Source organism: Carettochelys insculpta, chromosome 1, assembly GCF_033958435.1.
Source record: "Carettochelys insculpta isolate YL-2023 chromosome 1, ASM3395843v1, whole genome shotgun sequence".
Classification (NCBI taxonomy): domain Eukaryota; kingdom Metazoa; phylum Chordata; order Testudines; family Carettochelyidae; genus Carettochelys; species Carettochelys insculpta.
In genome coordinates, this window is record NC_134137.1 from 325,450,980 (window position 1) to 325,478,318 (window position 27,339).

Here is a 27,339-nt window from a genome sequence, read left to right on the forward strand (position 1 = left end):
CAGAAGTCCCTTGAGTTACGCGAGGGTTGCATTCCCACGCACCCTTGGATAACTTAAATTTTGTGTAAGTTGGGGGGCAGCTTTTTTCCCTGGCAAAGTGCACATTCTGCAGCTGGAGAAGCAGCAGAAGCACCTGGAGCTCCTTTTCAGAGGCAAGTTCTGGGGTTGGGGGGAGTTGGGGAGGGTTAAGCAAGGAGGTGGGCTGGGCCTGTGGGAGAGGGGCAGGGGGGTTAAGCCGTGCAGTGGGTTAGGGCTGCGGGGGAGTGGAGTTGAGCTGGGGCTGCATGGGGGGAGGTAGCTGAACTGGAGCTGCACAGTGAGGGGGGAGGGAGGAGTTTTGAACCGGGGCTGGGGGGCTGAGCCAGTGCAATGAGCAGGGATGGTGAGCCAGGCCATGGGCGGGGGTTGAACCAGGGCTGGGGTAGGGGTTGAACCAGGCCCAGCTGGGGCTGGGGGGTTGAGCCAGAGCCGGAGGGAGTGGGATTTTGAGTTGCACTTAACTCACAGTAATGCTAGTTAAGCACAACTCAAAATCACATATTTTGAGGGTTTACTGTACCGTGCTCAAAATAGCATGACATTTGGCCATGGAGTTTGTATTTTGGGATAAATTTGTATCTCAAAATAACAAGAAGTCCTGTGGCACCTTATAGACTGACAGATATTTTGGAGTATAAGCTTTCATGTGCAAAGACCCACTTCAACAGATGCATGGGTGGGGGCAAGGTTACAGAGGGGTATTTAAAGAGTGGGGTCCCAGTAAAAGAGGGGGCCAGAGCTGACAAGGTCTATTCAACAAGGTGGATATGGCCCATTATCAGTAGTATGTATCAAAAGAGTTAAAAACAAGGACCATTCTCCAGGATGGGTTGCAGATCACTGATGATGCATTGGAGAGGCCTTAGGTAGGGGCTGTATGTGATGGCCAGTGGTGTTCTATTATTTTCCTTGCAAGGCTTGTCTTGTAGCAGGTGGCCTCTGGGTACCCATCTGGCTCTGTCAATCTGTTGAAATCATGGTGGAACTCTTCAACAGCCTCCTTCCCATGGGTCCAGATGAAGAAGATGTCATGAATATAGCGCAGGTAGAGGAGGGGCACTAGGGGACAAGAACTGAGAAAGCGTTGTTCCAAGTCAGTGATCTGTAACCCATCCGACACAATAATCCTTCACTCTCACAGACCATGGGAGGCAGGCCTGTCCTCACCTACAGACAGACAGTCAACCTTAAACAAATTCTCAGCAGCAACTATATATCATAACACAGGAACTCTAAACCTGGAACCAATCCCTGCAACAAACCTCACTTCCAGCTCTGCTCAAATATCCACAGCAGTGATATCATCACAGGACCTAACATCAACCATACCATCAGGGGCTCCTTTACGTGCACATCTACTAATATAAGCCATCATGTGCCAGCAATGCTCCACTACAATTTACTTTGGCCAAACTGGACAGTCTCTACGTAAAAGAATAAATGGACATAAATCAGCCATCAGGAATGGTAATGTACAGAAACCTGCGGGAGAGCATTTCACTCTCCCTGGACACTCAGAAAGAGATTTAAAAGTAACAGTTCTAAAACAAAGAAATTTCAAAAATCAAAAGGAGAGAGAAATCTCTGAACTGTAATTTACCTGCAAATTTAACTCCATCAACCAAGGATTAAACAGAGAGTGGGAGTGGCTCGCCCTTTACAAAAGCAGCTTCTCAGCCCTGGCTGTTAATATCTCCCCGTTAGACTCTGACAATGGGCCTGTCTGACCTGACTTGTTTTTTCCTCTTTTGATGTGTGCTACTGATAATGGGCAATATCCACCTTGCTGAATAGACCTTGTCGGCTCTGACCCTCCCTTTTACTGGGACCCTGCTCTTTAAATGCCCCACTGGAACCGCCGTCCCACTCACGTACCTGATGAAGTGGGTCTTAGCCCATGAAAGCTTATGCTCCAAAATATCTGTTAGTCTTTAAGGTGCCACAGGACTTCTTGTTGTTCTCAAAGATACAGACTAACACGGCTACCTCTCTGATACTTATTCCAAAATAGAAATGCCAATATAGCCTTAGCCTTAGACAATGGCATAGAGAGTATGCTTATAAAGTTTGCAGATACCAAGCTAGAAGGGGTTACAAGTGCTGTGGAGGATATGTTTATAATTCAAAAAGATCTAGACAAACTGCAGAAACGGTCCGAGGTAAATAGGATGACATTCAATAAGGACATTGTCATGTCTTGCTCACAGCACTCCTGCTAATGCACCCCAGAATCATGTTGGAAAAAAAATGGCAAACATGATTCTGGGGTGCATTAGCAGGAGTGCTGTGAGCAAGACATGAGAAGTAATTCTTCCAATCTACTCTGCACTTCCTCAGCTGGAGTATTGCATCCAGTTCTGGACAACATATTTCAAGAATGATATGAAGAAATTGGAGCGGGTCCAGAGAAGAGCAACAAAAACGATTAAAGCCCTAGAAAACATGATCTATGAGGAAGACTGAAAGAATTGTATTTGTTTAATTTGACAAAAAGAAGACCAAGAGGGCACATGATGATAGTTTTCAAGGACCTAAAAGGGTGTTAAATTTCCTGTAAGGTTGGTTAAACAATGGAATACCTTTTCTAGGGAAGTTGTGGATTCTACATCATTGGAGATATTTAGGAGCAGGTTAGATAAACATCTATCAGGGATGATCTAGATGGTACGAGATCCTGCCATGAGGGCAAGGGGTGCAACTTGATGACCTTTTGAGGTCCCTTGCAGATCTAGTACTCTATGATTCTATGCCTTTCTACTTCTTCTGCAGTTATTGACACTGGATGGAGGTGGGTAACTGTGGCCTCTTGGTCAATGTAGCATGGGAATTGGAGTGCAATTGCAGCTCACTGGGGCAACTGCACAGATGGAATGACTGGAGGACTAAAGCCCAGCTATACATCCCTCTTGGTGCACTCTCCAAGCCTGCAAACACCCAAGAGGAAAAAATTCAGCACCTCACTTTTTATGTCACTTGGAGAAAGCACAATATACAAAACACCACTCAGGAACATGTTCCTCCCCTAAGCAAGAGACATCTGGAGTACCCCTTATTAGGTGACATAAAAGTATCAAACAGGAGGAAGGGTTACGAACAAAGGGAAATTTGCTTCCTACAAGTGTCAGAGAGATAGCCGTGTTAGTCTGTATCTTCGAGAACAACAAGAAGTCCTGTGGCACCTTATAGACTAACAGATATTTTGGAGCATAAGCTTGTGTGGGCAAAGACCTGCTCCATCCGATGCATGAGTGGGGGCCTGCTCTCCCCTTATGACCTTGGGAGATGTGGGGGAAGGAGGGAGGCTATCTAGATGCCAGTGAGGTCCCAGAGGACGCTGCTGACAAAAACAATTTGATTTTATCTGTCTGCCGTATATGCACACCACAAATGGATTCCATGGGAACAATAACATTAAGTATTCTCAAAAATAAAGCCCATAGAGAGTGAAACCTTTTCAGCACCATGTGATGAAAACTATGTGTACACGTCATGTTACCATGAGCACTGAGTGCTCAAGGTTGAAAAGCAATTTTTAATTAATATTTGGCATAGAGCTAAGTGTGCTTTATCAGGTTAAAATGAAAAATACTTTTTTATACAATAATGGATTGACTTTTCAGTATTTGACCCACACTCTTAAGCATCACATAAGATAATCCAGGTGTCTCAGATCTAATTAGTACTTGTCTCATCTTTTTTTAGTAACACAAGATTCTCTCTCTTTGCTTAATGTGTACCTTCCTGAAGGCACCCTGGTGGAATTCCAGCTGTATTGAAATTATTTCCTCAGTAGCTGATAATCAAGCTGTCCCCTCAACTGTGCCTGCTATGGTCCTGTGATCACGCCCAAACATTTCCCATAGACGCTGCTCCAGCCCCCCACCTCACCTCACTTCTTTTCTCCCACATAAAAAATAACCAGCTTGGCAGGCTTTGGAAAAAAATTAAACATACACCCAGTTGTCAGGTTCTTCGTTGCTATTGCTCATGCAAAGGGTTGCCAAGTTCCATTGGTTTCCATGCACAATTTTTTTTCCTACTGGTATTACTAAAACGATGTACAATGCAAGGGCACATGAAGCGAAGTGCATGCTGATTGCATACAACATTGACTGTAAGAGCCATTTGCTCCCTCTGCATCCAATCAAAGCACTGCTTCGGTTAAAATGGCACACCCTGCAAATTCTAGATGCACAAGTGCAGTTAGCAAAACTACATCCTGGAAGACTGTCTTGGTTACAACAGTTACATGGCTTGCTGAGATGAAGGTGGGCCACTCATATGGCTCACTCCCTAGCCTAGGTCACCCATTGCTGTTCTAGAGATTTAACTTATCCGTCATCAGGTAGCAAAAGGTGCTTTTACTGGTGTGGGAATAATAATCACAATCACTGGTATATGGCATTAGTCTTTGTAATTTTATTCCTCTACTGCCTTAATGATGAAGATCCTTTGGTGGTACTGGGCTTCCAGCCCACAGTGCAAACCCTTGCCATGGGCTGAATCAAACTAAGCCAGGGGCAAATCTGGCGCCTCCCCTTTCCCAGCCCCCAATTACAGGGCTAATAAAACTGTAGAACTCACCCACCCACCCACCCACGCTCTGTCTCTGTCTCTCTCTCTCCAAAAAACCTGTTCAATCCCTAATAGTTATCCCTACAATGTGTAGCACAAAGCACTATATTTCAAAACTCATTACTAATGCATTATTGTTCAATAATATAGCTCACAATTTTATTCACTAAGGCTTTGTCATCACAGCACAGCTATTTTGCAGTATGTTGCTATCCTGAAATAGCTACTCCATGTCTTTGAAACATGCTCATTATTTTAAAATATTTTTCAAAACAACAGGCATGGTATTTCAGCATCCCTGTACTCCTGGGATGCTTGAAATAGCGCATTATGTCTACATTTGGTGCTGTTTACACAGTGCCAAAAATGGAAATAGCCTGTTTTGAAAGAAATACAAAAGGATATGCAATTTGTGTAGTGCAAATTGAGTATCTTATTTCAAGTTTAGGGTACTGTGTACACATAACCTAAGAGACAGATTACTCCATAATTCCATGGGTAATCAACGACTATTATTATTTTTCTTATTATCCAAACCAGTGAAGTGCAGTGCATCAGAATCATAGCAGTTAGTGTAAACTGACATTCCATCTCCACCAGTTTCCAACCTCATGAAGCACTATTCCTTAAAGTGAGTCCTTGTTTACACTACAAAATGAAGTAGTGTAGAAAAGGCCTTATTAGGCCTAAGCTGAGTTGTAGCACAGGCACTGCAGTAACTACTGTGGTGGCTCATGTCCACATTAGGTTTCCTCACCAGAAAATCTTCCACAGACTTCAGCATGTGGGGGGCTGACAGCTGGAACCTCCCACATGGAGGCCTCCAGCTATGTTTCTTGTGTAGAGTTAATTAGGCCTGTGTAGGAAGTGACTTACATTAAGAGAAGCAATATTGTGCTGTTGACATTTACAGAGTTAGATCAATGTAAGCTGCCTTATGTGAAGCTGCAGTGCAGACCAAGACCAAAGTATAACAGGACATGAACACACATTCAGCCACCCTTACTCACAACTATCCATTCTGTATGTAGTCTTGTTGTCTTCAAGGTACAGCTAAACTACTAATGAGCTTAACAACTATGGTGGAATCTCACCCGAGATATTACAGTAGAGGGCTGAAAGTAGAGTAGACGTCTTCCGTTTTACCAAAGATTTAAAACTTTGTCTTTTACTAGTACAGAAGCCATTATTCAAATTGTATTGTAGGTAGTTTAGTATCCTGAAAATTAAGAGCTGTATTGTGTTGTCCCTACTGTTCAACTAGAAATAATGTTCTTATTGAAGAAGAGAGAAGGCAAACTGTTTTACTGTATAAATGTAATTTTAATTAAGGTCGACCTATACAAAATATTATTTGAATGTATGCTAAATGAGGACATTAACAGCAAGCATGACCTCAGTACACAATGTACATTATGCCTTCCAGTTTAAGAAGCAGTAACTTTAAACCATTCTTACTCATTGGAGAACGAGCGGCGACAAATTGATTATAACCATCTAGTATGTGCCACACACAGCCCTGATCTCCACTCAGTTTGTATTGTGGTGTTGAAATGTAAAGCTTATTTGTTCTAAAGAGGCTTCAGTCTGGAAAAGTGCCTCCCATTTTTATTTCACAACTTCATATTTCATTTTTACATATTCCTCTTATTTTGCTCATTTATGATTTTTGTTTGTGACAAATACTCTACCACTGGGCCTTGGTAAAATGGATGACATATCTTTTTCAAGAACATCTGCTATGCAGCATTTCTGTGTTATCATTAATGTGGCATCATGGAAAAACTGTATTGTTTATATAGATAGATAGATAAAGAAACTGAAAAAGCCATGTTAGAACACCAATTTGGAAGATTTTATTGTATCATAGTCACTTCAAATGTTGTGAAACAATTTTCTACAATCTTGAGCTTTTCTTCGGAAAGCAGGTTTTCCTGTTTTAGTTGTCCAATAAGAGCTTCCAGGGATTTGAGCCTACCTAAAGTTTTTCTTTCCTGTTTTTCAAGGAGTGTTATTTTGGAATGTAGCTTTGCAATTTTTTGCCAGAGATGATCTCTGTCTACGTCTTGTCTGCAGTATGAATGTTCAGTTTGTAACACTTCAGTTTCACCATAACTGTTTACATATGCAGATTTTTCAATTTCTATTTCTTCCATGTCTATGAACTCCTGTTTAATAGGCACAAAAGAACTACTTTCCACTAAAGGCTCCTTAGAACACTCAGCAGGTACAATGATAGCAATGACAGATTCTTCATTTCCATTAAACTGTTCGATAGTTCGTGTGATTGTACTGAAAAAAACAGCGTTTTCACTCGGCTGTACTTCCACAGAGCAGACGGCAATATGTGAATTAGGATTCTCAACTGCATGGTCAATCACTGGTCCAACCACATTTTTAAAATTTAAAGAGGAATCCAGGTAGTCAGGGTCTGTAACTTGCAAAACTGTGGCCGTGCAACTTAAAAGATTCTCTACAGACGTATGAACATTACTTGCTTCGATTTTATGTACAGCTTCTGCCATTAAAACAGGAGTTTGTTGAATAGGCTGCTCAGATGAACTAAGAATTACGGTGCCTGCTTGCAAGTCTTCTGTGTTCTGAAACTGCACTTTTTGTGGAGGTTTGCTCAGAGTGGATGAGCAAGTTGCTTCTGCTTTTTCATCGAGGTTTTCTGCAATTATGACATTTTTCTTTGGTGAACTAGGTTCAAATGGTGCAGATATGTTATCTGACTCTTTACACACACTGGTTTCTTCCCCATCTTCTGTTTTTACCTCTTGTGGCTTGTGCACAGAAGGGTCTTTTTCCTGGAGAGGAAATGACACCTTTAGCTATAATTACAAATAATGCAAACAATTTTCCTCATTTCAAGTAACATTTTTATAATCACTACTTTAAGAAAATACTGCTGAAAGATTAAACCAGTAATTTGCCAACAATCCACATATTTATTTTTAACAGAATGTTTTTCTTAAACTTTGCATACCACCAGAAGTACTCAATTATTAGTCTAAATCTGTGTAATATAATTTCCCAAACCTGAAATTGTTTTTATAATTCTTCGTATAAATCAATAACATATACAATAGATGCACCAAACTGCTTTTCTTGGATAAACTGGTTTATTTCTCATATTCTATGCCAAAACATGCTATTATATACAAGTTAACAATGCATAATACTGCTTTTGCATTTTTGAAGCAACACACAGACGCTCCTGTTAATTTTTTTCATCTAATGTGATTCTATGGACTGATGACCCTTTCAGCCAACTTCCAAGCAACTTTACTTTCATTGCAATTTAGTACCATTGTAGAAAAGAAACCTACAATCTCCAGAGTGTAAATAACTGGAGTGGGATAGATGAGTGTGTGTGCGTGCATTCATGCATACATGTTACACATACACATTCACACAGGTTGACTTTTAAATATACAAGCAAGCATGTGGTTCTAACTTTGAACACGTCATAAGAATAGCATTATTTCTGTTAGGACTGATGGTAAATTAACAAGTGAAAAAACCTTAGATTGATACTGCTTTTTGTGTTTAATATCATCAAGGCTCATGCTTCCCAGGCTGCTCTGTTCTCCCCATCTACATGAATCTCATCTCCCCATGTTTAGGTTTAGAATCTAAATAAGCTTTTGACATGTCTGTCACTAATACAAAAATATAGGACATCGTATGGTATATTTTTCAATAGGTTTGATTTTGAAGCAGAAAAAAGCTGTAGTCATATTAGGCCAGTATGAGGAGAATAAAAACAAAACATAAAGGTATAAGCAACTTTAACTCTGCTAACTAAATATAAAAATTAAACAGGAGAGGGTTAATAAGAATTACAAGGGCAAGTAGTGACATGTGGTGAAAAAAAGACGACCAGTCATTCTAAACTGTACATTCATAAAGATATGCCTAGTTCAGACTGTCCTTACTACTGGCTGATCCGGGTGTCCAGTGTTTTCCCATGTCCTTTACAGATAAGAAATAGGTAGGAATTCAAAAGAGAGTGACATGGGTTTCTTTGCCCTGTAACACACTTCCAAATTTAAAGGATTGATAAAGTTACATACAAAAGAAAAGTAGTTCCCTTATCTGTAGCATTATCATCTCCAAAGTGGATAACTCATTCAGTCCCAAGGATTTCAAAATTAAAGGGTCTCTCTCCCTTCCTCCTATCTTAGAAGCTGAATAGGGCTTCTTTGATGGAATTGCTGGGCCTTGCTTCATCTCTCTGTATGCTGAAGAAAACACCCAGATTTTCCTGAAATTCTAACCTAAAGCCTTACTAGAACTCCTAACTAGGCTGGAGAGGAGGAGGGGGAAAAAAACCAAAAATCCCAACTCAGTAAAGCACTCACACAAAGAGCTTTGAGGTACTACATCATCTGTTTTGTACAGATGCCTCAACATGCAGCTGCAGTACCTCAAACGTGTGAGCAAGAGAGCGGTAATACAGTTTAAAAGATAAAAATCCAAACCACCAAAGCTCCAAAGCACTGAATGAAGGCTCATCACTATTGGAATGATTGAGCAGTGGGTATCCATCAGGAGAAGATAGTTTTCATATATACATGTTTTCCTTAGGCTAAAGGCATAGCTCAAGAATTCTAGTATCACTTTACCTTTCCTGTCAGTGGACATGTCATCAAAACACTGAGCTAGAAGATGCTCGCCGAAGCCTATTAATTCTTCAAACATTGCGCCCTATTAAGCAGAATCTCATAAAAAATTTTCATAAAAAAAACTCCTAGCCCTTGTTTTACCATGACAGTTTTCAAATAAAAAAAAAACACAAACCAATATGATATGATTACTTGAAACGTTCAATCACATAGGCTCACCTTCTTCAACACAGGATCTTAATTATTTTCCCATTCACGTGCATTTGTAAAAAGGCTCGCTGAGTTTGGGATGTGTTCTAAAGAATTATCTTGCATATCTAAGAAAAACTGAGATGCACACTGTACTGTTTTTCTCTGCTTTGTCAATGACAAGGGAATATAGAATGGATGCTTTCCCCCTCCTTGTTGTGAAGACAGTCACGAGGTAACATCGCGCTAACTACCCTAAATTTGAATTTATCTCATAGTGTAGACGCAGCCACAGTATTGTCCAGGGAATGTTTCACATATTGGTGTCTGGGGTGACAAATGGCAGTTAAAATTTTGGCAGCACCACCTCTAATTATTCATATAGTTTTATGTATCAGTTACCTGTGTAACATTTGTGTTATAAAGATACTGATTATAGCTATTTTATACCTATCTATTTATATAATAATAAAGGAAGACTCTGCTAAATGCAAATCAGTACCTTTCCCTCCCTTTTAGAAGCAAACTAATGTTTAAGCAACAATAAATTATTTGAGTCAAGAACAATCTTTTTGTTCTCTGGTGCAGTGTATCCAGCCCAGTGGTGTTCTGGGCCATGATAAGGGCCTCTAGCAAATGCTGTAATAGAAAGAATAAGAATTTAAATTTGATAATCATTTTTGAACACTCCCAAAATGCTATTACTGTATTACGAACTGCGGGATTTTCTTTCTACTTTTTTTTAAACTCAGTTTTAGTTCTAGAAAAGTGAAAACCTGCTTACATTGTTTTCCCGCAATTAAAGGAAACCTACACATAAGCCGCATCTACATGTGCCGGCTACTTTGAAGTAGCCGCACCAACTTCGAAATAGCGCCCGCCACGTCTACACGTGGCGAGCGCTATTTCGAAGTTGAAATCGACGTAAGGTGGCAAGATGTCGAAGTCGCTATCCTCGTGAGGAGATGGGAATAGCGCCCTACTTCAACGTTGAATGTTGAAGTAGGGCACGTGTAGCCAATCCGCATCCCGCAACATTGAAATAGTGGGGTCCGCCATGGCGGCCATCAGCTGAGGGGTTGAGAGACACTCTCTCCAGCCTCTGCGGGGCTCTATGGTCACCGTGTGCAGAAGCCCTTAGCCCAGGGCTTCTGGCTGCTGCTGCTGCTGCTGCAGCTGGGAATCCATGCTGCATGCACAGGGTCTGCAACCAGTTGTCAGCTCTGTGGATCTTGTGCTGTTTAGTTCAAGTGTGTCTGGAAGGGGCCCTTTAAGGGAGCGGCTTGCTGTTGAGTCCGCCCTGTGACCCTGTCTGCAGCTGTTCCTGGCACCCTTATTTTCGATGTGGGCCGCTTTGGTGTGTAGACGCTCCCCTGCAGTGCCTACTTCGATGTGGTGCTGCCCAACGTCGACGTTGAACATTGACGGCACCAGCCCTGGAGGACGTGTAGACGTTATTCATCGAAATAGCTTATTTCGATGTCGCTACATCAAAATAAGCTATTTCGATGTAGCATACACGTGTAGACGTAGCCATAGTTGGGGAATTCACGTAAGTGTCAAAAAGTCTGTTGCATATTTTCTTTTTCAATATTAAAGTAGCTAGGTAGATAAAATTGCAGTTTTATAAATTAAGCCATGATGGAAACTAAATGCCCATCTATATACCCTGCCTCCAAACACTTCTTTACTGGATGCTTCAGAGAAAAGCAATTAACTCATATAGTCTCCCTCAAAGCATTATATTAAAACAATACCATAATATCTGTAGAGCGCTAGATCTTTGCTTGACCACAACACCGTGTAAGATAGCAACGGAAACGTCTTCATGACACAATATGTGGATGAAATGATAGAAGAGTGACAGTTCTTACAATTTTTACTCTGACTATTTTAAAAGCAGATTGCAGTTGTTATTGATACAAAATGTAAAATGACTGTGCGCCCACTATCATTTACAGGATAAAACCAATGTTTATACTTGGGTGTAAAAGGAATGCCTGAGAAAGCAACAACTATTGGAAAATTTTAATTAAGCTAGATCTGAATAATACACTTCTGGAAGACTCTATGACACATATAATAAATGTATATACTCAAGTTCTGAAAAACGTACAGGAAAGCTGAGGACGGCCTATTATAGTACATTATATTGTATAAAGCAGTAACAGGGATATGCCAATTTCACATTAGAATGGGAGGAGAGTCAAGAAAGGGAAAATGTACACATGTTGCAACTAAAAAACATTTGACAAAAATTAATACTTTACCATACAGTTAAATAAGACAACCTTAACAAAAATAGCTATTTGAAGCAAATTAATAGCTATAAAAGAAGCATTAGTATTTGGACAGAAATTACCTAAACAGCAATACTTCCAAGATTCAGTCTCTCAATCAAAAGTATGAAATATTAGGTGTTCAAAAGACTGTGAAACCAGTAAGGAAGAATATAGTGGAATTTTGCATTTCCTTTTTTTTCCATCTCTTTTTGTTATAAATCTTCAAAGGAAGAACCAGCAGCTTGCTTTCCAAACATGAAGTTATGAAATGAACTTTGTCCAACAGTTACTTTGTAGATATAGGTTAAAATTATACTGTAATAATATGCAGCAAATAGAGCTCTGTATTAAACAATAAAGTGACACATTACCTGATTATCAGGCAAAGAGAAAATAGTTGGTACTGCAGTGTGTTTCAAATATCGAATTCCCCATCGCACATCAAGGGAATCAGGAGTAAAATGGTCACTGCAGAGGAGCTGGTGCTTACTGGGAGTCCACGTGTCACGTTTCATATTCCGTAACCATTTCTCAAGTCTCTCTTTATCATGAAGTGGAAATCTGGTTTAAAAGATTAGTACAAAATCAATTTTATGTTTTTCAAATTAAATCTCTTTATCTCACTCTTCCCTTAAAAACTCAGAATTGATTCTTGAATACCTAGTACTTATTACCATCACATGTAAGTTCTAAATGAAGTAACCATGAAACTAGGTAATGATTAGGGGAGAATTCTTGGCAACTGGAACTGGCAAAACTACCACTGAGATCAAAAATCTCTATAATGGGCTGATCCTGGAACCCTTGGTGTTGATACTTCTGGGAATACTTGTTTCAGTATCGAAGTAGGAGGACGTGATCCTTATTTTAACAAATAAGCAAACAATTGTCAAGTTACTGGATCTGGCCTATTGCTTCAACTTTGTTTTAATTACACAGTATTTCTCTTAATCTGAAAATTCCAAGTATCTTTTTATTTGGAAAGCCATTTTACTCATTTAGGTATAAAAATAATTATATAAAATATGTGTTTGTCAGTCTGTTCCCAAAACATTCTTTTATAAAGCAGTGGACCCAAACAGTGACACTGATTAGTCCATGAGATCTAGAAAGTGAAAGACAAAAAACTAACAAAAGAAAATTAAATGGGGTAATATATAGCATACAAATGAAATGAAAAGCAAAAGAGAGCATAAACATTGGTAAGGTTTTTTAAAATATTCTTAATGCAAAGTGACAGACACAGTCCACGGGAAACAGAATGTAGGGAGCTTACCAAAAACATAAGCAAAGCCATGAAACTTATGTAGTGCAGCAGTTTCCTGCATGCTACATCTGGAAGTCCAAAGACCAACATTTTTACACAGACTCAGTCAGTAATCAATGCAATCACAAAAAGAAGTAAAATATCAGAGGGGTAGTCAAGTTAGTCTAGTGAGTGTGTTAGTCTATAATGTGCCACAGGACTTCTTGTTGTTTTTAGAAGAAGTCAAGGCTTTCCCTGTACAGTAACATTAGCATTCAGCCCAACCTCAACTCCTATCTCTCACCAAACATCTGTAAGATGTCAAAAAGATTATCAACTTTCCTCAACTCCTTAAAGAATACACACATCCAATCACTGTCACGCTCAAATCAAAACCCAAAGTTGTGGTATATATGGTCACAGGGCCTCCTGGGGATGTGAAAAGGACGGTACAGGTCTGTAATGGGCTGAGGATGTGTGAAAATTCATCAGAAGCAGCCTCTGAAGCCTTGTATGTCCGAGAGTGTTTTTGCAGAGCCCATGGGATTTCTTAACCCTACAAGGCAATCTGATCCCCCGGCCTCCTGGGGCTCCCTCTGACACAGACCCACTCCTCGAACCCCCTTCTACTGCCTGGCTACTTTCAATAACGTTTCGTTTTCGTTTGATGCTTTTATCTGCTCCTAGCAGAACCCTGACCGGGTAGCCTCTGTCCAAAGGCACAGCAAGTGCCACGCTGGCCTATGGGGTGAGCAGAGCGGGGCTGAGAAAGGGGAGCTGGAGAACTGCAGCGGGCAGGTGGCCGCAGCAGCTCTCAGAGCCGCCCCCCTGCCCGATCGGCAGGTGCCCATAGCAGGAGTGGGGGGAGGTTGAGGAATAGGGCCTAGAGACGACGGACAGGACATCATGGGCCCAAGGGAGGGCGGGCGGCCGGCGGGGCAGGAAAGGGAGAGGTCCCGGGCACAGCCCAATGGGATGTGACCAGCCCAGGCGCTGCTACCACAGTCTGGAAAGGCCCATTAGGTCTCAGCAGAGCAGAGCAGAGCACAGCAGAGCGTCCGGTGCCGTCCCGTCCCGTCCCCTTCCCTCCCCTCCCGCCGCCGCCGCCCCGGCCAGCACTCACGGATAGAAGCTCAGCTTGCGCTGGTCCTTGGCGCTCTGGCCCCCCCGGTTCTTGCAGCAGGACGCGGCGCAGTACCGTGGCATAACGGGCGCTGGAGGACCCGGCTCCCTGCAGGAACCATCCACACCGGCTACCGGACGCGGGGATCTCCCAGACAGCAGCACCACCCTCACGGCAGCCGCTAAGCTTTCCCCGAGCCCATGGCTCCACTTCCGCTTCCAAGACTCCGACCCCTCCCCGGGAGCTCATCAACCGGAAGTGACGTAGACAACCAGCAGTAACAACAGCCGTCCACGTGCACTAACGCCTTGGGGTCAGGTGAGATCGGGCAGCCAATAGCGGAGCGTTTCGTGGAGGATTCTGTCTGATCTGGAGTTACGGCCGCGTTCGTTTCCCCAGATCAGAAGGGCGCGCGGAGCAGCGGGTGAATGTAGGAGTGAGGCGGCTGCCGGGCCTCTGCTTGTGTAGCGGGTGCGTTGAGGGGGGAGGGGTGGGTATGGGGACGGGGACGGGGGGCCTAAGGGTGGCGTGGGGGGGGGGGGGGGGGTTGGCCAGCGAAGGTGCTGAGGGGCGGCCGCCTGGGGCAGGAGTACGGTGAGTGGCTAGAGGGGGAGAGAGGCGCGGTGGGGCAAAGGGGCGTTGTGATTTCTCCGCTCTTTGGGGCTCTTCAGGTCGCGCCAGTCTCACTTTCTCCGGCCTTGCTTTGCTTCCCTCCTTTGCGCCGCGAGGGGTGCGCTGAGCTCCTCTCCGCGTGTTGGGGAGCGGGATCTGCATGGTGCGGGTTTGCGCTGCTGCTCTGGCGTGTACGCACTGGGCTTATTCAGTGTAATGAGGTTCAGTTTGGTCAGGAGGGCAGGGGAAAAGCTGCACTGGGGTGGGGGAGGGGTAATCTTCCAGCCTTCAATCATTTGTCTCCTTGGTGAATTCTTCAGGATAATCGTGAACCCCATCAGTTTGTTTTCATGAAAGTTATCGGTGGAGGAGGGGCTGTCAGCAATTGAATGACCACATACAAAGCTGCGGTTGTCTTTAGGGTTCCTCCTGGTAGCATGGATGAAGCAGGTTCTATTTTAATTCCTAGTCAGGTGACCTGGGGCATGGGAGAAAGAAATTATGATGCTTTTTTTAAACTTTCAGTGCCAACCACAGTTGAGTGAAACCCTTTTCCACTTGTGAGGCCTTTGTACTAAATAGGGTAAAACTTGTCTCAGAGATTGACTCTTTGCCCACTAACTGGCGGTTACGTTTATTTAAGTCTTTGAAAAGGATGCCTTTGTGTTGGTGGAGTTGGGTTAAACCTATTAGCTTCCTTTCCTTTATGTTTCAGCTTTTAAAAAAGTGGCAGGTACAGAGAAGGAAAAGCTAATTCTGAAATACTGATTCCATTTTCACATTCTACAACACTCTTCGTGTCTTGGTAGAGTTGTATAAAACATCTTTTATGTTCTTGTAGTTGAGCTTTGCTCTTTAAAATGTCTCTAGCCTTTCATTAACAGGTGGTGGTTGTAAGAGCTGTCTCAAAACTTAAACTGCTTCGCTTGGTTGGTGTATTAAAATTGTATGTAGCGGATGCTGTTATAGTGCTTTATAAACCATAAGGCCTTATCTACATTGCAATGATCTTTTGAAAGATGCTCTTCCAGAAGATCTTCTTTCAAAAGAGCACATCCGCACACAAAAGTGTATTGAAAGATTGATCTACCCTTTCGATAGAGAGCATCCACGCAGCCCCTGCTCTTTCAACAGAAAGGGCCAGGAATCAAAAAATCTCCTGTGATGAGGACTGCCCTTTTGAAAAAAGGGCCTCTGGAGCATCTACACATACTGTTTTTCAGAAGAAGCTGTTGAAAACAGGCGCTCTTACTGATCAAAAGAGCACATTCTGAGTGTGGATGCTCTGTGTGTTCTTTTGAAAAAGATCCTGCTTTTCCAAAAGACCTTGCTAGTGTAGATGCGCCTGGGTGGTCTACATTTACTTGGCCTTTCTCAGTCAGCCAAGGGAGTTGGAATTGAGACTTCTCAAGGTTTTTTCCTAGTGTTACGTGTCCGTGATTCTGTGTTTTTTTGTTTTTTTTTTCCAAACCCCACTTCACTAACTTGAAAAGGGGTGGGCTAAGGAATTTGTAATATTCAGTTATCTTGAAATGAATAAATATGGTCATAGATGGAGGATGGAAACATTGGCCAAACATTTAATTATGGATTGAAAACTAGCACCGAATAGTCTCTTGCTAGTCCATAATATTACTTCTACAGAAAATAAAAGGTATTTTTAAACCTTTGTAACCAGACTAATGATACTGCTGAAATCCTCACCATTCAGCTAATTCTCCAAGCCCCACAAGCACTGCAAGCCAGCTGCGTGAGACCCCCTGCCCAAGCCCCTCCCCTCCCCCCAAGCCAGACACCCCCAGTCCCCCAGTCACTCTATCCTCCTCCCACAAGCCAGGCACTCCCCAGCCCCTATCTAACCCCATACGTGTCCTCCTGCTCCCTTCCCCAACCCATGCTCACTCCCCTTGCAAGAGGCAGATAAATCCATGTGGGTCTTTGCTGGCTGCCCCCTTTGTATAGCGGCTGCACTGGGTCACCCACATAAAATGACCAGGGCTGAGAGCTGGAATCAAAGGCTGTCTCTTTCTTTGGATTGGGGGAGGGAATGGTGGGGGGACAGAATGGGTTGCCTCGTGGGCCCCCCCCACCAGAAGTTTCTTTGTGCCCCCCCTCCCCAGTTTGGGAAACCACGATTTAGGTAGAGGCCTGAGTAGAGCAAGAGCGGTAGTTTGTAGCATTTTTGGGAGCCACAGGAGTGATTTCTGGTTTAGCTACCCTTCAGTAGTGGGAGTGGATAGAAAAGTAAGATGCCAGAATGAGGTGGTGGGCACAGAGTCTGCCTCTTTCTTGCAAAGATAGTTTTGTAGATAAGTAGGGGAGCCTCGAAAAGGGTACTAGAATAAATAGGAAGCCCATGGACGTGTTTAGAGGTGGGAGAGAGACAGTTCTGTTTCGGGCAACATATGTGAGAAATGTATCGGTGTTGTACACTTGCTGACTTTGGGAAAAGTGATTTTTTTTTTTTTTTTTTTTTTTTTTTTTTTTTTTTGAAATTGGTTGGAAAAGAATTTCAGGGATCAAAGTGCTAAGAGGTGATTGGGCACATGTTTCAGCATAAGTGGGGGACGAAAGGATTTATCTGAGCAGTGTAGTGGTGATGGTCATAGGACATTATGTATAGCAGGTTAGGAAGCTTGGGGTTCCAGGTGATGTCAAGGTTATAGACTGATTGGAGTTAACTGACTTGGGTGCTTGTGTGCAAGAAAAGTATGCCTGATTTTTATGGGCTTGAGATGAAAAGCAGCGGTGCAGGGTGAACAGGCAGGAAATATTAAAAGACTAATCAATGTCAAACTGTTAAAGTTTCAGATCCGTGAATGAGGGAAGAGAATAGATGTAAAGAAGAATTCAGAAAGCTTCCTGTACTTGTACTAATGAAATATTCAATATTGAGCAAGAGAGATGCCAGAATGATTTGTACACTTGTTCTCTAAATACAGTGATCAAAATACAATTCAGAACACTGAGACGTGACATGCTACCAAGAAAATGTTTAGGAGGACATTAGGTACTTACGTCTCCAGTCTCCAAAACTGTTGGAGAGTGCACACACAAAATGTATTTTGTCAACAGCTTCTTGACAAAACACATCACTTTTGCTGGCAGTTTTCTGCCTCAAAGCTTTGAGGCAGAACACTGCTGTCCACTGATTGTCAGCAAATACAGCTGTCTAAATGCCCTCAAGGAGCCTCTCTGGACAGACAGGGCTTCCACAACAATGGGCAGCCCTGTCTGCTGTGTTTCTGTGTGACTGTTTTGTTGAGAGAGCAGCTGGGCAGTCGAGCTGCTCTGTCAACAGAGCGGAGCACTCTCCAGATTTGCTTTTGTAGGTGGCCACACTCTGTCAACAGAAGTTTTGTCCGGAAATCTCTCCCGACGGTGACTTCTGTTGACAGTGTGCTGTAGTGTAACTATAACCCAATAGCATTGAATATACCTTATTTTTTCAGTGAGTGGTAATACTGAAAGTATTTTAATAGGCTTCTTAGGCTTGATTTTAAGCTTAAAATCAAAAGGAATCTTTCTCTTCATTTAAGTGTAATTGGGCCTACAAATAAAGCAGTGTGTGAAGTCTTATTGCAGCCAAATACCGGGTTTGATCCTTTAGCTGTGAAATTTTATGGGGAGATGCTTTTCTTAAATTTTTTTGTAATCATGGAAATCCACAAAATAAAATGTCTGCATTGCAAACGTTTTAGGGGGTCATATGATCCAAATACAATCAAAACCATATAGGGAGACCTCCTGCTTATTCAGTGGAAGTAGGATGGTGCTGTCACTAAGGAAAAAAATAAAATAGATCCATGTCAAATTCAACATTTTTCCCTGGCTGAGTTAGTCAGTGTTTTCCAAGGGAGTGTCCACCAAGAAGTGTCCACTTCTCCTAATCCTATGGTTTTTTTAAGTATGCTCCATGCAGTTCCCTGCCGTTCTGCTGGCTGGGTGAAGTCCAACACTCTTTTGAGCAGTCTACATCCCCACTACATATCTTGAATGTTCCTTGCAATAAGGAGAGGCTTCCAAGTACTAGATAATTAGGCTTCTTCTGCAAAAGATTCCTGTTCCTGCTATGCTGACTAATTGAATGTCGCATGTGCCTGTTTTGTAATTGGTGCTGTCTGCTTAACCTCAAGCTTTTCTTTTCAAATGACTAGTACGTGTTGTGTACAGATGTACTGGTCAACATTTCCTTAATTTGACACTTATGTGGTTTTATTAACTCCAGACCTTTTTATCACTATCTCTCATAGTCTGTACAAATATTTCTTGACTTTCTGATAAAATTCATCAGCTATTTTAGTTTTCTAAAATGCCACACTTTGAAAGTTCCCAAGTTCTCTATGATCTTAGGTTCTAAAGATGTCTTGGGTCTTATGGAAAGCTTCCAACCAGATTGAATTTCAAGGGTTCAGTTCACTTCTTGGTATGTAGGAGGCTTAAACATTAAACTTCCAATGTTACTGATTTAAATTCTCTGTATCCAGGATATTGATTTAATTTAATACCAAGCCCACCCCATGTTTTCATTCACCAAGAAAGGAGAAACTTGCACTTTGTAATGGGTCTCTGTGGCTTGTAATCTTTTTCTCCACAATAGTAACTACTTATGCCACTCAACTGGCCCCTAGGCATAGTGTGTGGGCATTGGGATTTGGACTCTTTCCTCTTTCTTGGAGGTCAGTACTAAGTCCTGAAAGTTCTTTGCATACATGTGTGCTAGAGAGAGAGAGAGTGTGTGTGTGTGTGTGTGTGTGTGTGTGTGTGTGTGTGTGTGCCTTGATTGGGCCTTGGGTCTTCTGCTCAATAGAGAAGATGATTCTTGCCAGTTCTTTCTCAGCTTTGGGTGCTTCTAATACAGTACACTTCTTTTCATGTTATTTCAAATGCTGCTGTTCATGAGCTGCTATGTGTAGTGTTGGACAAAGTATAGAAAGCAGATAATGGGTCTTGCAGTGAAAATGGCTAGTTAGCGAAACCCAAATATTGGGATCAGGACTTCTGGGTAGAGAAGGCAAGTTAAACGTGAACAAAAGAAGAACCTATGTACATTTGTGTTGCAAGTGATGTGTACATGTGGCGATAATTAAAATCCCCCAAAGCCTTCATACTGCAAACTGAAAACTCTGCAAAAGTGAAAATGTCTCTTGGTTCCTATATCTAAATATTATAGACTTACTTGATTTAATTAGCCTAGACACAATTGAATTGTCTTAAGTTCTTGTATCATGCCATAGCGAAAAATTTTTGTTTTATATTCAATTATTTTTCTGTTTTTATAGGTGCATCAGAAATGGCTACCACGCAGTCTGTCTTCACATTTGCTCTCTGCATTTTAATGATAACTGAATTGATATTGGCTACAGAAAACTACTATGATATTTTAGGAGTTCCAAAAAATGCATCTGACCGCCAGATCAAGAAGGCATTTCACAAACTGGCAATGAAGTACCATCCAGACAAAAATAGGAGTCCTGGTGCAGAAGCAAAATTCAGAGAAATTGCAGAAGGTAATATAAATTATGTAAAAGTATTAGAGGGCTGTGAATTGTTACATCTGTAGGTTTGAAAATGACTGTTAATTTTTCTGTTTGGTTAACAATTACACCAGTTAATGTTACGCAATCTGCCAGATTTAGCCAGTTCTAGAATAGGGCTACAAAAGTGCTCATGGTAAAAGGCACCTGCCATGACATCTTTGTCTACCAGAACTCAAAATACATTTTTGTTTTGGTTAGCTAGAAGGATTTAGTCTTAAAATAATGTAATATGTGATTACAGTTTTGACTTTTTTCCCCTCAGGATTCTGACATGTCAGAGTCTGCTCTCTGTAAGAACTTCAGATAGAAACATAACATTTAGCCTTGAGATAGATTTTCATAATAGAATTCTAATGGCTGATACTTTTGAAATGATTTGAAAGGAGCAAATAACTGGACAGGGGATTTCAAGAATCTTATCCTAAATGTAACTCTTTCAGTATGAATATATAATGCCATGAAATGTAATTGCAACTCTTCCTTTAACGTTATTGATTCTTTGCTTGTTCTTGTACATTGGGGTGGCCAACCCACAGCTCTCAAGCCACATGCGGCTCTTTGAGCAATTAAATGTGGCTCCTGGGTGGAGCTGCACACTGGGAGTGCCATCTACCGCTCTGTGCACATGCCCCAGCACTCAAGAGAAGTGTGTGGTGGTAGCAATGGCTCCAGTGAGTTGCTGGCATCAAGTTTGAGTCGGGGGGAGGGCGTTAAGGTTGAGCGGGAAGGGAACTAGATCTAGAGGTGCCTGGCTCTGAGGAAGGGGGACAGCATTGAATCGGAGGGGTGGCTGATGGTGCCTGGTTCTGGGGGAGGAGACGCATTGGGTTAGAGCAGGGGGCTGAGAGTGCCTGGCTCTGGATGTGGGGAGGGAGATTGGATTAGAGCAGGGAAGGTGTGGGTGCCTGGCTGTGGTGGATGGGAGGGGAATTGGGTTAGAGTGGGAGGTTAGGGGTGCCTGGCTCAAGGGGAGGTGGGGTGGGCATTGTGTATTATATAGATACATATATTATATCTAAATATATATACAGAGAGAGAGAGAGAGAAAAATAATTCATGGCTCTAGGAACTTTATCCATGTCTCTTCATCCCTAACTGATTGGCCATTCCTGGCATACATCAGTGCATTGTGATGGCCCAAGTCATACTACTTTCTTAGAATTAGAACTTTTATTTGTTAGTTTTTTTTTTAAGAGCTTTCAAAGAGAGGAACAGAAATAGGGTTGAAAATGGCCTAACTGGGCAAGGCACGCATGTTAAAGTTCAGCATTTTGTTGTAAAGTGGAAATAGAGTAACCCCCAATGTAGTGGACCCCAATTCAGTGGACTTTAGGAACAGTGGACATTTGCCAGGCCCCTGTTGTTCCCAAAATCCACTGAATTGACAAGCCCCTCTGCTTCCATCCCCTGCCAAAAAAAATACACAAATGCTGAGAGTTCACTGAAGTCGCTGCGGCTCCTGAGACATCATCGGGGCCACCAGTGCAGCTGCAGGAGCCATGCCGCGGCTGTAGGAGCTGCCATGTGCTCCCACCACCAGGGATGGGGAACATACACAGGCAGAAGGCACTTTCATACAAGCCCCACACCTGGTGAGAGGAGCCCATGGTGGCTCTGGATGCAGCAGGGCTCTAGCTGTGGTGGCTCCTCCAGCCCTGACAGGAGCCCAATGCCTGAGGAGGCTCCAGCAGCTGTGGCTCCGGCTGGGTGGCTCCAGCAGCTCTTGTGAGTCACCCATTTTACAGTATTTGCAGGGGGCGCTATGCGAATACAAGTAAACCCTCGTATTTAATGGACTTTTGGCATTAATGGACGCACCTCCCCCATTAGTCTGTTAAATCGAGGGTTTACTGTACTGGCAGATCTGTCCATTTTTATAAGCTATGATCCTGTGCCAAATATAAGGTACACTGTTCATTCTCTAATCTAAATACGCATAGATTTGGGTATTACATGTATCAGCTCTTTTATGCAGAACACCACTATTTCATCTTCAAACCAACCTTGCTTCCTTACTGCTATGTATTAAGCATTGTTTGGTTTAGATATACGTGCTACAGTTCCTCTGCAAATAACTTCATTCCCACTGCTTTGATAACTATCAAATGGAAAGTTTATTTGAAACACAATACAGAATGAGAGTTCCTGTGATAGGAATGCATTGCAAGAGCTTGGTTTGCCAAGTCTTCTTATATTTTTTCCTTATTTCCCTTCCATTTAAAGCAGCGGTTCCCAGTCTTTTCCGGATGGGGACCCATTTTGAGAATTCAGGAAGACTTGGGGACCCAAGGCAATTCAAAAACTGGGTGGTGAGAGCAGTGTCATAACTAGCTAATTTTGTGCCTGAGGCAAGAATATAAAATTGTGCCCCCTTATGTTTATATATTCATGATAGTTTTTTCATAGAAAAGGGGAAACATATTAATAAAATAACTATAGTAAATGAGTCTTGTTAAGTAGAGTTGTGGTTGTGGAAAGACACTCGTCCCCAAGCTGCTCCCTGCCTGGCTTAAACCCCACAATGAGGGGTGTGGGGAGTCAGCCCCCTCCATCTCCTGAGTGTAAGGGGGGTCAGTCAGGGGCTGGAGGGGGTTAGGAGTCACTCTGGCTACAGGGGGCTAGGGAAGTCACTCAAGGACTGGGGGGATCTAGAGGGGACTAGGGGAGTCGCACTTGGGGACTGGAGCGGTATAGAGGGTGCTAGGGGAGTCACACTCTGAGGCTAGGAGTCACTCAGTCTGAAGAGGGCTAAGGGTGTCTCACTTGGGCTCGGAGTCACTCACAGGCTAGAGGGAGCTGGGGGGGGCAAAGGGACCCCCACGGCTAGAAGCAGGCTGGGGACCCCATCTCCTGCAGCAACTGGAAGCCAGTGAGACGGTCAGCTCTGCCCTCCCTCCCAACCTTGGAATCAGGCACCCACCTTACTTGAGCTGGGCGCTGCTCCTCAGGTATGCAGTTCTCTGCCCCGTAGATGAAATGGTTCTCAATATAATTGGTTGGCTTAACTGCCAGATGGCTGTTAATCCAATTAAGAAGTTGAGAACTGCTTCAGGAGTGCAACAGAGAGATAGCCCTGTTAGTCTATGTACTATCAAAACAAAAAAGCAGTCCAGTAGCACTTTAAAGACTAACAACATAATTTATTAGGTGATGAGCTTTCGGGGACAGACCCACTTCTTCAGATCATAGCCATACCAGAACAGACTCAATATTTAATTTAATTTTAAAATTAAAATTGTAATTCTCTGTGCCTTAAATGTTGAGTCTGTTCTGGTATGGTATGATCTGAAGAAGTGGGTCTATCTCATGGAAGCTCATCACCTAATAAATTATGTTGTTAGTCTTTAAAGTGCTACTGGACTGCTTTATTTTTTTTTATGTCAGGAGTGTGAATGGCTTCTTAATAGCCACCTGTAGAGCTGCCCAGCCAAGCCAGTGACCCTTTTGAAATGTAATGGTGACCCATAGACTGGGAAACCCTGACTTAAAAAAAAAACAACTGTAAACATGCTAATTTATTTAAATAATATGCAGTTTTTAAGGATAAAATAGAGGTCCAATTTTATCTGTTTACTGAATGAGAACACGTGCGTTTATTTTGCAATGACATGAACGTTTAGTGAAGTTGTGGCTTAATTTCATTTCACATTTAAAGTATAGCTTCCACCCATTCTTGTTGTTGCTGACATATTTGGTGCTTGAGGGGGAAAAAAGCGAATGTGGTTTTAACAGGAAGCTTTAAATAAGACTGTATGTATAATTCTGATCTAATTTCTCATTTCAATACTTCAACCAACAGCATATGAAACTTTATCGGATGAGAATAAACGAAAAGAATATGACCAATTTGGCCATGGTGGAGGACAAGGAAATAGCGGAAGCCCATTTCAGCAATCATTTAATTTCAACTTTGATGACTTGTTCAAAGATTTTGACTTTTTTGGTCAAAAACAAAACTCACGGTCAAAGAAACATTTTGAAAATCACTTCCGAGGTCATCGGGAGGCTCACAGCAGGCAAAGACGTTCTTTCCAAGATTTCTCCTTTGGAGGTGGACTGTTTGATGACGTGTTTGAAGATATGGAAAAAATGTTTTCTTTCAGTGGCTTTGACAGTGCACAGCAGCACACAATGCGAACTGATAGCAGATTCCATGGATCTAGCAAGCACTGCAGAACTGTCACTCAGCGCCGAGGAAACATGGTTACTACATACACAGATTGTTCTGGACAATAACACTTCCTTTTTCTTCCCTGTTTTCTCTTCCCATTTCCTCAATTTGATGATTTTCTCGATTAGTGCTAATTTAGAACTGAAACTCCTCCTTTGAACTGTCTGATAAACTATTAAAATATTTAACTTCAATTGCAGTATAGATATGCTAACCAAACAAACTTTTGCAGCTGAAACTGCATGCAGCAAGTGGGAGATGAGTGCCTCATCTTTCTACAAAGGGCATGGGAGGGGAAATAAATCCCATATGATAAAACAGGATACATTTTTACTAAATTGAAATATACTTCTATCATTAATAAGAGGAGTCTCTTTCTAGTCTTTACCTTTTAATGTGACCTTTGTTTATAGTCCTGGCAGAATGTTTGAGTTACTGATGCATGGATTGGTACAGATGATTTTACCTTATTGTGAAGTGTGGCACTTAAAACTTCCTATTTTTTAAAATTATCTTTATAGATTTAACTTGCAGTATTCAGCTGCTGTAGATTAAGTTGTGGGTATTATGTATAATTCACACACAATACAGCAGTGGAGATTTAGTTCATGCGCATTTTAATTTGCATGATCAATTCTTGAAATAGAGATGTAGAACATGTGTAAAATAGTTCAATGAACAATATAAGGAACCATGACCTGGAGTTTAATTGGGTATTTTTTTTATTTCACACGTCCTTTCATTGACCTGAAGCCTGCAAAGACTAACATGAGCATAACTGTGCGTATGTTGGCTTCAGTGGGACTACTTGTGTGTACAGTTGTGTACATGTGTACCTCTTTGTAGGATCCAGGACAGTATTTAAAATCTAAATATGAGAATCTGTATTATTGCAGCATATCCTTGCTATTTAGTTATCATATTCCCCTGGAAATCTGGTTAGTGGAAGTTTATTTTGTCCTCAAATTATTTTTTAAATTCTCATCATGCAGCAGTGAACTTAAACGTAAAATTAGATCCCTGTGCCTGATGTGACTTGTAGGTCAAACAAGTTCATTTTTTTTCTGTATAAATAGATCTAGAAACTCCATGCTGGAGATGTCTTCATTTAAAAGAATGTATTGGCTCAGCTTCACAGTGTGAAAGGTGAACCCTTCTCCAAAGCTTATGAACAGCAAAATGGAAAGTTAGACTTCTTGTGGTATTTAATTACATTTGCAATTGAGTCTGCTATAGTGACATCATACTAAAGTTGTCATTTGTTAGACTGCCAGAAATGAGGTCCATAAACCAACATAAACTATAAAAATAACCCTCAGTATTCAAATGTCACCTGAGGAATTCTGTGTGTCAATCCTTGAAGATTTTCTTTGAGTATTAGTATAGGAGTGGCTGGACTGCTTTGCAGTCCCTATACCAGAGTGCATCTTTTTTTATAAGATGACCACCACTCCCAACTGAGAATTGTCAGTTGTAACTCATTTTCAGAATTACATTTTACTTTATGTGAACTTACCTTTCATCTTGATTGAAGAAGCAAATTGAGTGCAGTCTTCTGTAAGTTTCAGTGTCCTAAGTGGGTTAAAAAGTCCTGGGCTAATATTATAAGGAAGTGATTTTGCCCTTCAGCTCATTTCATATTCCTCAACTACATCTTCACTCATAGTGCTAAACTTTCTATGATTATCAATATTGTCTTTTGTTCAGTGTCCCTCACCTAGAATCCTAAAAAGGATTTCTTTCTGTGCTTTCTCTTTTTCATTTTGTCTACTTAATTTATAAATTGACTAATACCTCATATTCTGTCTTTATGAAAAGCCAGTAATTTGTGAAACCTTATCAAAATGTGCAATATTCTTATGATAGAAATGTGCTTTTTTTGTGCAAGTAGATTTTAATTTCTGTTGTATACTTTAATGTGTAGTTAATGTAAATTTCTGCACTTTTTCCCATAGTATACTCCATATGGATATTAATCCTATGGATAAATTTAAGCAAAAATAACACCTGTTGTTATTCATTCAACATTGGTATGAAAGTAAACAAATATTTACAACTTGGGTGCATCTTGTAAAATATTTTGTCCTGTAGCATCAAGCTTACAAACATCTTCGTACTGTTTGGGAAAAACCATTTTTTCACTTGGAGAAAAATTACCCACACGAACTGTTGGCATAAATAGGGCATGCCAGCATAATATATTTGAGCTTGTATATCAGTGAATGCGCATTAATGGTGCTTACCAGAGGTTCTGAAGCTCCGTTGGAGCATGACCCTCTTTTGATAAGATACTACATGACCCTGCAAGGGGGAAACCACAGCCTGAGCCCAGCTGAATCCCATCCCCAGACTTGGTGGGGAGTTGCAAAGCTGAAACTCAAAGGCTTCAGCCCAAGACCGGGGCATATAACCCTGAGCCCTGCTACCAAGGGCTGAAGTCTGGGAGGTGGGGCTCAAATTTGGGCTGTGGCCTTGGGGTCTAGCACGTCTAACACCAGCCCTGGCAAGCCATTTAAATGGTGTTGTGATCCACTTTGGGGTCGTGAGCCACAGTTTCAGAATTACTGATGTAGACTGCTAAAACTCATCCAGGTGAAGCAGTATCTTAGGAAAATGGGAAGGGTTACAAGACTTTTTTTAAAATGAAAGCCTAACAGCTTATAAATCATGCTTTAAGTAGTTCTGGTTATCTTGATTGTTGTGGGCTTAATGTTCCGTACCAGAGTCTGGCTTAGAGTAAGTTCCTTCTCTCTCTAGCAGGATCCGAGTTCTTTTTGGCTGTTGACCCAACCCATTTGCTGAGGAGAGGTCTTTACCCAAAGTTCTCTGCCCACTTCAGATTAAAGCAAGCCACAAGTATCTTGGTTAATTGCATGTGGCACACTTAAAATGGGAAGCCCATTACTTCCCTTAAAACAACACAACCTGCCT

General features: G+C 41.8%; 2 protein-coding genes across 2 annotated transcripts; one reads left to right on the forward strand and one right to left on the reverse strand.

Annotated features, from left to right (window-relative positions):
• Positions 1 to 5,973: 5,973 nt before the first annotated feature.
• THAP5 (THAP domain containing 5) lies at positions 5,974 to 14,276 on the reverse strand. Its single transcript, XM_074984084.1, has 3 exons — positions 14,086 to 14,276; positions 12,088 to 12,277; positions 5,974 to 7,424 (listed from the first exon to the last, which is right to left on the reverse strand). Exons 1-3 carry the CDS (start codon positions 14,166 to 14,168, stop codon positions 6,471 to 6,473), a joined length of 1,227 nt encoding a protein of 408 aa, XP_074840185.1. The 5' UTR covers positions 14,169 to 14,276; the 3' UTR covers positions 5,974 to 6,470.
• A 164-nt stretch (positions 14,277 to 14,440) lies between these two features.
• On the forward strand, positions 14,441 to 26,696 carry DNAJB9 (DnaJ heat shock protein family (Hsp40) member B9). The gene is made up of 3 exons (XM_074984085.1): positions 14,441 to 14,556; positions 19,980 to 20,207; positions 24,037 to 26,696. The coding sequence occupies exons 2-3, from the start codon at positions 19,991 to 19,993 to the stop codon at positions 24,471 to 24,473; spliced, it is 654 nt and encodes a 217-aa protein (XP_074840186.1). The 5' UTR covers positions 14,441 to 14,556; positions 19,980 to 19,990; the 3' UTR covers positions 24,474 to 26,696.
• The last annotated feature ends 643 nt before the right edge of the window (positions 26,697 to 27,339 follow it).

Excerpts from the sequence above, each read along its gene's own strand:
- DNAJB9 (XM_074984085.1), top strand. The coding sequence starts at position 19,991 with ATGGCTACCACGCAGTCTGTCTTCACATTTGCTCTCTGCATTTTAATG. Across the intron at positions 20,208-24,036 it reads ATTCAGAGAAATTGCAGAAG|CATATGAAACTTTATCGGAT; the intron begins GTAATATAAATT and ends TTCAACCAACAG.
- THAP5 (XM_074984084.1), bottom strand. The coding sequence starts at position 14,168 with ATGCCACGGTACTGCGCCGCGTCCTGCTGCAAGAACCGGGGGGGCCAG. Across the intron at positions 12,278-14,085 it reads CGCAAGCTGAGCTTCTATCC|ATTTCCACTTCATGATAAAG; the intron begins GTGAGTGCTGGC and ends CTTTTAAACCAG. Across the intron at positions 7,425-12,087 it reads TCTCTTTGCCTGATAATCAG|GAAAAAGACCCTTCTGTGCA; the intron begins GTAATGTGTCAC and ends TTTCCTCTCCAG.